General features: G+C 44.7%; 1 protein-coding gene and 1 long non-coding RNA gene across 3 annotated transcripts in view; one reads left to right on the top strand and one right to left on the bottom strand.

The window, feature by feature from the left end:
* Positions 1-823: 823 nt before the first annotated feature.
* On the bottom strand, positions 824-6,176 carry LOC309362509. The gene is made up of 3 exons (XR_014164986.1): positions 6,045-6,176; positions 5,692-5,845; positions 824-1,256 (listed from the first exon to the last, which is right to left on the bottom strand). It is a non-coding gene; the product is annotated as an uncharacterized lncRNA (long non-coding RNA).
* A 360-nt stretch (positions 6,177-6,536) lies between these two features.
* The window catches only part of QRICH2 (glutamine rich 2), a 47,732-nt gene continuing 42,970 nt past the window's right edge, over positions 6,537-11,298 (top strand). The window contains exon 1 of one of the 2 annotated variants that reach the window (XM_081897514.1): positions 6,537-7,571. In XM_081897514.1, coding sequence (XP_081753640.1) covers positions 6,822-7,571 — 750 coding nt within the window. In that variant the 5' untranslated portion in view covers positions 6,537-6,821. The remainder of the gene's footprint in view (positions 7,572-11,298) is intronic. The other variant, XM_081897513.1, reaches the window with a different exon arrangement.

Below are 11,298 nucleotides of genomic sequence, written 5' to 3'. Positions count from 1 at the left end.
TTTGTGTCCAAGTTGTTTTTTTGCCAAAGCACTTTCCCCAGGGAAATCCATGTTTTACTGCTGAATTGGAGAAAATGGCAATTGGATTCTCTGCATATTTGCTCAGATTCAGCAATAAAACATGGGTTTCCCTGAGGAAAGCGCTGGGACCAAAAACAAAACAAAACAAAACCCCACAACACTCAGACCCAAAGCTTTAAAGTGTGTGCCCATGTCTGGAAAGCACAGCTCAAAAGGAAATCAGACGAGCCTTAAGAGACCAAGGTATGAACAGTATGAACACTATGTTCAGTGTATGAACAGTGCCAATCAAATGCTAAACATGCCCTGGGAATAATATCCCATAACAGAAGGCTTAAAGGGGGTTAAGTGAGTATTCTTCCTCAAAGAAGTATCACATGCAAGATTACACCTTTTAGGTGTAATCTTACACATTTCCCTGCATAAATTTCTCCTGGGAAGTGAGGTGTCTTTGAATATATCATATGATCAGTAGGACTTGTGAGGTTTTAATTTTGCTCCTGAAATGAAGATCTGCCTGAGGTTTTATAGAATATAAATACAGTAGAAGGTTTAGATGGGATTACTGCATTTTGTAGTGATACAAAATAACTGAACTAGGCTTGTACATCAGTAACAGCTTCAACAAGACATGGAGAATTCCACATGATCCCCTATTTTAGAGGCGGAAAATCTGTTGCAGAGTTTCAGATCCATGCTTATGATAGAATTGATGCTGCTAGCTAAGGACCTTGTGAAGGATGCAGTGGGTGAATCATTCTGTTAAAACAAAAAACAAATCAAAGTATCATTCCAGAGGGTCTTTAATTCTTGTAATTTGAAGGTCCTTGTTTAATAACTCAGTATTTGGATTTAGCAATGCCAGAGCTTAATAGCCCTTTTGAGTGCCAGCAACTGAAAGAGAAAGTGACATTTCTTCCCTTACATACCTGGAATTGTTTATACAACCAATGGGGCAAACTGTGATTGTAGTTATGAAGGCTAGTTATAACAATGAGATCAGAGAAAATGGTCACAGATTCTCTTTCCAGCTGTTGTCTTCAAAATATCCCAAGAGCTGCTGGTACTTATCTCTAAACTGGAAACAGCAATTAAGTTGTGCCAGCAATTATGAGGAGTCAAATGCAGATTATGTATAAACAGTGCACACACATCAGCTGCGGCCCTCTGACTTGTTATATATACATCATTGGTGAGCAGAAATCTCTAGTAAGCGAAGCTGACCACCCGCTTTCCTGAGAAGAGTGAAGGAACACAAAAAGGATTCAGAGGGTGAATTAAACAAAGGATGCTGTACTGTAACCCACGGCTTTGGAGCTGTTATCAGGTGGCTCCACTCACAACAGTAAATAAGTCGACAGTTGTGCTTCTTCCAAGTATATGCCAAGAATTGTCTGCATCCAAGTAAGCACTTGAGGAAGCTTATAAACACATGATTTTAAATCTACAGCTATATCTCTTTAAGAGTTTCTAGTGTGAGTAAGGTAAACGTAAAGGGGACCCCGACCATTAGATCCAGTTGTGACTGACTGGGGCTGTGGCGCTCATCTCGCTTTATTGGCCGAGGCAGCTGGCATACAGCTTCCGGGTCATGTGGCCAACATGACTAAGCCGCTTCTGGCGTACCAGAGCAGTGCACGGAAATGCAATTTACCTTCCCGCCGGAGTGGTACCTATTTATCTACTTGCGCTTTGACGTGCTTTTGAACTGCTAGGTTGGCAGGAGCAGGGACCGAACAATGGGAGCTCACCCCATCACGGGGATTCGAACCACTGACCTTCTGATCGGCAAGTCCTAGGCTCTGTGGTTTAACCCACAGCGCTACCCATGTCCCTCTCTAGTGTGAGTATTTATGCACTAAAATGAAAACTGCAAGAATTGCTTTTCTGAATGAGGCCAAGGTGCATCTAGTCTAGTGTTCCGACTTGCAGCCAACCAGGTGCCTCTAGAAGCTTATGAGCAGAGCAAGTCATGCTGGGAATAGTCACCTCCTTGTTTGTCCCCAGCATCTGGTCACCAAAGGCAAGTGGCAATGCCTCTGAACATACTGGTTCCAATTAGCTGTGCTTACTCAACACTCAATAGCCTCACTTCCCTGAGCCTTGTATGTTGATCACAGGACATCTGATAAGCCGGTACCTTCCACCTTTGTAGCCTTTTTTTGCATTGCCCCTTTTGTGCAAGGCATCAAGACTGCCACAGTTGGGGAGTGGATATTGAGCAGCTGAAATGCGAAGACAACTCTCATAGGCGGAGGGCGCAAGGGTGAGGCATAACCTATCAAGGAGCTAAATCACCCCTGGGATGCATTGAGATGAAGGGTAGGTTATAACTATTATTTTTAACAAAATAGAATAAAATATGAGGGGGAAATGTGAAGGATGTTTCTGGACAAAATTCAAATTTAAGCAGCAGCAGTGATTGTGATTCTTTAGTTAGACCAGATTTGCTTGTGGTCAAAAGAAAAGCAAAAGAGTTGTATACACTGCTTTCTGGTGCTTATCTGATCTGGGTCACATTCACAACACAGAAAGTGTGCAGTGTGTAAACGGAATACTTTCTCGGTAGGAACTCATACGAGGCTTTGTCAATAGCTGCCTCCATCCTATTTCATGTAATATGCTGCCACCTGCAGGAGGCTTGCACACATCTATCTTATTATTGGTTGTATATTTAAGGGTCAGGGTATGGCCAGAGACTCATGCAGCTTGGTAGTTGCTTCGTGGAATGTCAACATTTGCTTGCAGTTGAAGCCAGTGCATGTCAGAAGGGTAGAGAAATCTTATTGAACTCTGTGGAACTTAGATCAGAGTAGACATGTATAGGATTCTGCTGCTGTTCTTGCTAGGCTGCCTATTGTTTCCCCACCCCCACCCCTCTCTCTGCTTCGTTCTTTCACTATTCCCAGCCTATGGGAAACTGGGGATGCACTAGAATGGATCGATAGCTATGAATTCCATGTGAAAATGCCAAGAACAGCTTGTAAACGTAAGATGCTGCCTTATACCGCAGTGGTTCTCTAGGGTTTCAGGCAGGGAACATTCCCAGAGCTACCCAGAGACACCTGGGACCTTCTGCATGTAAAACACCACTGAGCTGTGGCGCATAAACTAGATGGACTGAATGAGGTTTAGGCAGGGAGATGCAGACTAGGGTTTGATGATAAATTATTGTTTAAATGACCGTATAAGTAGTTGCATTGGCTTGTCAATTACACGGAACAGCTTGTGTAGTTCAAGGAACTATGTATTTGTGCAGTTATTTGGACTTAAAACATTTACTGCTATTCTTGTTCTGAGCATTGTATATCAACAAACCAGTTAATTTGTTTCATTTACAGTCATGAGTCTGTGATTCTTGTCCTGGATTCAGTTTTACCTACTGGGGTTCACATATGGACCAACACGAATCCTGATTTTTCTGTCTAGCTTCACTCACATATACAAAAAATATATAGCTGCAGCATCCTACCATACCTAATGTAAGGCTCCCCTGATTTCATTGCGCAGTAAGTGGGTCTTGAAATTTCCTACTTTGTTTAGAGAAAGGCACTTGGGCACTATCCAGACCACCTCCCCCCCCTCTCTCTCTCTCTCACACACACACACATAACCAACATGGACACACACTCCTTTAACCATATGTTTCTTGTTCTGTTTGCATCTCAGATCTGAGAGCATTACAGTGCCCATCTGTGCAGTGCACCTTTAAAAGTGGTCCCTGGGTATATTACGAACTATATATAGAATATCATTTCACCTCCACTGCAATGCAGTCAGGCCAGAAGTAGAACACCGCTATCTAGCCCAACACTTAGGAGAAGCAGAAAATACGGCAAAGATATATTCTTGATCATGGTTTTAGAAAAGCTGTCCTTGTTGCTGTTGCTGCTACATATTTCTTAGTTGCCCTTCAACAGCCGGTCTTAGGATGGGTTGCAATTTGTAAAGACACAATTAAAACAGCAATAAAAATAAACAACCCCATGCATAACCTTAAAACAGTAATTCCATAGTGATCTGTATTAGAATTCAGCCAGGATTCCTTACACTTATGAATCAAATGTTGAGCATTAATTTCATATGCTTAAGACCTGTGGGAACTCCTGCTCTTAATGTGCATTTGCTGTGCGGACTGTAAAGCAGGGGTAGCTAATGTGCCCTTCAGATGTTTAGTGGTGCCCATCAGCCCCAGGCATCAGGTCCAAAGCTAGAACTGGAGCTGTGGTCACTAATGCGTTGGCTACCCCTGCTCTACAGCAGGTCCTTAAGGGCATTTTCTCATCTGTAAATACAATTGGCTTGGGTGAGAGGAACTGAGCACAGCCACCAGCTCTCATCACATGATGAGGGCATCTAATCACAGATAAGAGATTCTGCAAAGAATTTGCTATTTTTTCCCCCAGATTCAAGGTGCTAGTCCTTTCAGTACACACAAAGAGCTGTTCTGAGCTGATGTTACATACATACAGCATTTTATTTGTATGCCGCCTTTCCATAGCTAAAACTATGCTCAAGTTGGCTTACAACATGAAAAAATTGCATAGTTACAAATATAACCCTAGTAGTAAAAAACTAGTGTATGAATGTATTTGTTCATTAGTCAGCATACCGTGAAAACATGATTACGTCCTGCAAAGTAAATTCACATTGTTTTAGAGTAGCTGACATGAGTAGACTGATCCTATGCATTTCACTCAGAGATACATCCAACTCTGTCCAGTGGTGGTTTAATCCCAAGTGTCTGCCACAGAAATTTTGGCTTTATTGATAGGGAAATTGCCAACCCTGTTAAGAATATAGAAATCCATCATTTCTGGCCCTCAGCCAAGCTGCCTGGGACTAATGAGAGCCGGAGTTCTCCATCCCGGCCCTACATCTGTTTCACTTTTGCCCCTTTTTTCACTCCAATGACCAGTTGCTCTTTTGTGCTACTGTGGAGAAGACAGGAGCAAAGGAGCTCAAACTGCAACTAAACAACAGAAGTGAGATGTTAGGAAGAGCCTTCCAATTGCGAGACAGGCAAAGCATCGGGATATTTCAGTTGAGATGTGACAGGCAGCTGCTGCTTGACGGAAGTCACTGTGTAGGTGAATGTTTGCTTTGAGATTTGGGAGAGAGCAAGAGAGAGATCAGGGCTCCAGGGATGAGGACCATGTGGTCCTCCAGATGATGTTGGACTGCAACTCTCTTCCTGTGCCGGCTTGGCACTGATGGGAGTCCAACCGCACAAAGCCCCCCTGTCTGCTGTACTCACTGTCGCATGGGAACTTTGTAGTTGCCCATTGTTGGAGGAAACATGCTTTGGAGTAGAGGGCATCACTACATATTTAAAAGACCTGGGCCACAAGCCCATTGGACATAAATCTGCATGAAATGTGCATGGGTTTTATAACTGTATCTATAGATATATAAAAAAATAGAATTATATAAATTTAATAAATAATAATAATATTTAGATTTCACAAATCAATGCAAAACTAACCGTTAAATAGAGTGTATGGAGTTTGGCGAGATGAACCTTGAGATCCCTTCCAACTTTACGATTCTATGATACACAGAGCCTGTTTTTCTCACCACTCCAATTTCCCCCACTTGCCGCTGTCCACAGTTTATCTGTTCCCAGTATCTTGAACACTGAAAACAGCGCTGTTGCAAACTAAGCCGTACCTGAGACAGGTCGCTTTCCACCATCCTAGGCCTTTGGTTGCAAGGAGAGCTTTTGCAGGGGTCTTGCTTCTGGCAAACGATGACCTTAGGGCTAAATCACGCTCACGTGGTTCTGCGCAGTATTTCAGCACTTTCCCCCTTTTTCCTGTAAAACCTACGGGGCAATTTAAATGTTTAAAGTAAACAGATCTACGAATGCCACCAACAGATATAGGGGGACAGCCCCCCCTTTAAAAAAATCACTGTGTGTAGCGTCTAAATTTTATTTTATACTTTTTGAATCTGCTGCTCGGAAACTCATAGGAAAGAAATAGCTTAATTAAAGTGGAAATCTATTAAACTGGCTAACAAACCTCCCCGATTCCTTCGGCTCCCGCCCATTCCTCTCTGCCTAGCAAGGGCGGAGGGAGCGCGCGGAGTCATAATTCGCGCGGCGCCGCGAGTCCCGGAACGGCGGAGGGCGGTCACCCCTGTCGCGTAGCAACCACAAACGCCGGCTCGCAATCAGCCGGCAGCCGGCGAGATAAACAAAAGCACATGAGCAGTTCTGGAAGCCAATCCTGGAACGAGAAGGTTTGTGAGGCAACCAATGGAACGCAAGGATTCGAACGGGGCCGGATTGTCCGCGGCGGAGGCGGTGTCTCTTCCGAGCTTCGGCGGGGAGCTGCTCTTCAGTCCGTCGCTCGCCCGAGCTGCGAGCTGCGTTGGGGGCGGGAGCTGCTTAGGCTGAGGGGAGCTTTGAAAAAGCCCTTTAAATAGGGGTGGTCGTTTTGAGGGGGCGGGTGGGAGAAGGATAGGCAAATAGAGCAAAAAGATAATGCGAGATAGAAGCGCTGCTCATCCCTTCAGGGCGCGAGCCTGCTCACTTTTAGGAATGGGCTTACAATAAATTAGGCTTAAAAAATAAAAATACTCCAGACAGATATTCCTTGTTAAAAAAAAAAAGGGAAGAGCTTTTATTTATTGAACTGCCTTCCCATCCCAGCGTTATATTTTCATAGGGGTTAATAAAAGATTAGGACGGGGTTGTTTTTTTGTTATTTCTTAAAAGAAGATTTTATTTTATTTTTCTTAAATAAGGCAGCTGGCAGTTGTCGCAAAGAAAAGGGTGGGTCGAAAGGGGTGCAGACATGTCTCTGAAAGTCACCTTGTACGAGTTGGCGGACATCTCCATAGGGACTCCTGAGGTTGGCCATGTCAATTTCAATGCCCTCCACACCCTCCTCCATGCCATCCTCAGGTACCTCAAAATCCAGGATGCCATGGCGGAGGTCAAGGTGGATCGGGGCCCGCCACCCAAGCCAGACATGCCGGAGGCTATTGAGACGGGGGTTGGGGAGATACTGTCCGATGAAGAGTTACTGAAGGGCAAGGATGGCAGGGCAGGCAAGGAGGGCCGGGAAGGCAAGGCAGGCAGGGCAGGCAAGGAAGGCAAGGAAGGCTTGGTGGGCAAGGAAGGCAAAGAAGGCAAAGAAGGCCTGGAGGGCAAGGAAGGCAAAGAAGGCCTGGAGGGCAAAGAAGGCAAAGAAGGCAGGCCCAGGAAGGAAAAGGGGGTTTCAGACAAAGACATAGAATCTCGCCTTGACGACTTGGAAAATAAAATGTTTGCGCTGCAGGCGAACCTCCAAGGGATGGCAGATCAGGTGCAAGGGGTGGAAGATCAGGTCCAAGGAATGCAAGATCAAGTGCAGGGAGTCCAGGGGAAAGTGCAGGGGTTGGGAAAGCGGGTCAAAGGGTTTGAACAGCAAATGTCTGGCCTAGAGAAGCTGCCTTCTGGTACCGACTTGATGGATAAAGCCAGGAGTGGCTCTGTGGCCGATCTATGGCAAGCGATGCAGTTGCAGAAGAAAGTTGAAGCCAACGAAGAGGGCATCAACAAGGTATGTGAATGATTAAAAAAACAACACCCAGATTGTTGAAATTTTAGGGGCATGCAAAGGTTACATCGGAATTGAGTTAAGAGTGCCCTTTATAGCAATTAATTTTAGACTAGTTTTTGAAGGAGGCATGAAGGGCATGCGGACTGTTTTGGCTTGGTTTTTTTCCTTTAAAGGCCTAGCTCGCTGCAGGGATACAGTACAGCAAGCTGTCAATCATTCCTTTCTGAAAGTTCCACCCCGCCCCAAAGATGTTTAACTGTCAACTTGTGTTGGAGTGAAGAGACAAAGGGAACTATTATGCATTGTTATGTTGTGTTGGCAAACACCATAATCTGCTGCACCGTGATTCTAGATCTGTTGTGCAGATCTCGGCAGTACCTGAAGCTTCACACGTATTCCTCCTTGGAGGTGATGCCTCCTGGAATAATGAACAGAAGCATAAATAAATGTTTCCCCATGGAATCATTTCTTAACCCTTAAGAAAATGCATCAAATATGCACTTGGTATTTACATCTAGGTACCTTGTCAATACAAGCTTCACCTCCTCCAAATTTCCAGAATTAGTATTAATTCCTGTTTTACGTTTTTGACTTAAGAGTTTGAATACTCTTTCAAGCAACTGATTAGTCAAATGCTGGTTCATACATTTCAAAAACAGTGCATGCCAAAGCTTTTGTTACTTGTAGTGCTTCGTAAAGTCATTGGCAACAGAGAAATCACTGTTTTGCTAAAGTTCTGAGAAATCCAGAGGATTTGCTAAGTTACACCAGACAGGCATTGATTTACCTGTCAAAGGAGCACTGGGACTGGCTAAAGTGGAAAACTGGATGGATGCCAGTAACACTGTGTGCCCCCACCCTCTGCCCTCAACATTTCCCCCTGCATTAGAATTGGTGAACCAAAGGCAGCTCAGTTTGTGAACTGTGAGGTATGCTATGCCAAGATTGGCTCCCAGCAGAGCTAAGCTTTGCAACAGGCAACTGCAGGAGCAGTTGAAATATCTTGCATTCCTTAAGTTTCCATTAGTTCTAGATGCTCCAGTGAGCTGGACATGTAGAGACTCATCTCTTGCTATTTAGAAGCTGGCTTATTCTGGCTTGTGCTGAGACCCCAGCTGGGTGGGCAGGAGTCCGTTCCCTGTATTCCGTGCATAGGAATAACATTAAATAGAGCAGAGACATGGAATATTTTTCAGCCTGAGGGCCACATTCCTATCTGGGCAGTCTTCCAGGAGCCACATGCCACTAGTGGGTGGGACCAGTCCAGAACAAAATGTTGGTGGAGCAATTCATGTAAATCTTATCTTTGTACAGTAGACTAGTTTCTACACATGCTCCCACACTCTTCTCTATCCTTTCTATCCAGGCAAGCAAGAGGCATTATCAGAGTTCAAGGACACAGACCAGCAAGGCAAAAACAGTCAAGGAAGGAGCACGGCAGGGGCAGGGAGGGTTGGTGCCTAGGGAGAAAGGGTGTGGCATGGAGAGAGTCCTGAGGACCAGACAGTGAATTCTAGAAGGCCATATTTAGTCCCTGAGCCTGAGCTTCTCCACCTCTGTGGCAGAGTGAGGGAGCTGTTGGGGGCAGTAACGACACCCCCAGTCCTGCCATTCAGTCTGCCCTGTGCCCCCTAAGCTAACCTGCTGCTCTCAGGATGCTGCTGCTGTCTCTGTCAACCAGCACTGGAGTAAGTTTCAGCCGCCAGTTGAATAGCCTTTGTATGTGGAAAAGGGGAGCACCATCTTCTCCCTCACCTCAGGCAACAAAATGTCTTGGCCTGGCTTTGGCCTGTTAGTTCTAGCCATATCTTGATGCACACCAGGATGTCTTAAATCAGGTAGCCTTCCAGTTAGTTAGGTCTGGTTATCATTTGTAGAGTGTTGATAACAAATTAATATGAATGCAGTTTTGGTAGGATACGTGGTGTGTGTGTGTGTGTGTGTGTGTGTGTGTGTGTGTGTGAGTGTGATGAGCTCCAGTCTCCGCTGGGAGCCCTGAAGGCTCCACTTTCCATTTTCGCCATCTGGGACTGAATTCCAGTCCTTCTGGACATGGACATACACTCACATACAGACATTTGAGAGTGAGTGAGGTGGTTTCCATCTCTACTATCCTCCACTATGGGGCCTTCTGAGGACCATCTTGCCCTGAAGGGAGGAGAGACTAAAGACAAACTGGCCTGGAGAGCTGCCTACAACCTGGTTCCCAGTAGTGGAGTTGAGGTGGCCTCTCGCTCCCTTAATCGCCACCCCAGGGCTACTCAAAGAACCTCTTTACCTGTGGGAAGGGGAGATGTGGCTTTCAAAAAATATCCCTCTTGTAGATTATCTTGGCTGGCTTATTCTATAGATTTAATTGCTGCCTCTTGTTTTAAGATTTTAACGTAAACTGCTTTGTGAGAGTCAACTGAAAAGTGGTATATTAAATTGAATTAATCAGTGTATATAATATTTATCAGATTTCTATGTTTCATTAGATAAGAGGAACAGAATCATTTTGCAGTATAGAGTCCCCCCAGACAACATACCCCTACTAGTCTGTGAGGGGAGCTATAGCAATAAGTACATGCTCATAAGTACTCCAGATTCGGAGTGGATAGTGATGACAGGGCAAGCTCTGTGTGAAACTGCCTATGAGTTAATGAGCAGCAAATTGTTATGTCCAGTCGCATCTGGCAAAGGCCTGGGACAAGTCTGTACTTGAATTCTTAGTGAGATAGCTGCTGTTCTGATTTTCAACTAACCTCCTGGTGTCTAGTGCATTGAAGAGGGTGGTAGGAAATGTAATCATTTAGTGAATTTGAACTACTGTTTCCTGGTTTCCTATTTGGGGAGGCTTCCACAACAAAGCAAGACAGAGACTTGATTATTTCCTTTAGTAGATGATTCATTGCCTAGGCCTTATCAGATTAGTCAAGACAACCAATACCATGACAGAAAAACTCCTCACCGTGGACATGTGTGTGAATGAACTTGAAGGACATTAATGACAGCACATATTGCAAGCACATTTTATGGTTGGTTTGTTTTTGTAGCCAACAGGAGAACTAGAAACTTACTTTGAGAATGTTGCCTTTATTCTGTTCATGTCCTGGTGAGCAAGCTAGCTGACTATTCCCCCCGCCCCCCATCCACATAATCCTACTGGAATCTTAAGACTGCTCTGCTGGGTTTTCTTCTGGCTCCAAACCAACTTTCTAAGAATTACCATGTATCTCCTGTGGTGCAACTGAAAGCTATGCTGTTTTCCTTATATACATGGAAGTACATAGGGAATAGCTAAATTTGACTCTTCATAACACCAGAATCAAGAGGCGCATACAACTTGAGGCAGATAAACTATTTAGGGAGGAAGCAGGGTTGAAGAAAACCAGTATCTTTATTCCGCAACCACCACATCATCCCTATGAGGCTAATAAGCTGTTTAAGGGAAGTGTAGCAGTCCTGCTGGAAAGCTGTCCTGGTTCTAGGTTTTATTTTTGGAAGGGCTTGGGCAAGATCTCTGGCGACAGCCACTTCCTGCTTACCACTGCCCATTCACTTGTCTCTTCCTCTGGAACCTAATCTGCACCACTTCCCAGAGGGACAAGAGAAAGCTTGTGGAAGTTACTGCTCCTTCTCCTTACTTTACTCACTTGGAGAGCAAGGCTGAATGGGCAGTAGTGGTCAGGACCAGAAGGCTCCAGACTATAGTCAGATGTCTAATGCCAATCCCCTATGATACTCC

The sequence above is a fragment of the Podarcis melisellensis genome, assembly GCF_964234715.1.
Source record: "Podarcis melisellensis genome assembly, chromosome: 2".
Lineage (NCBI taxonomy): Eukaryota > Metazoa > Chordata > Lepidosauria > Squamata > Lacertidae > Podarcis > Podarcis melisellensis.
The sequence above is the reverse complement of the archived record's forward strand: the minus strand, read 5'-3'. Positions and strand labels throughout refer to the sequence as shown.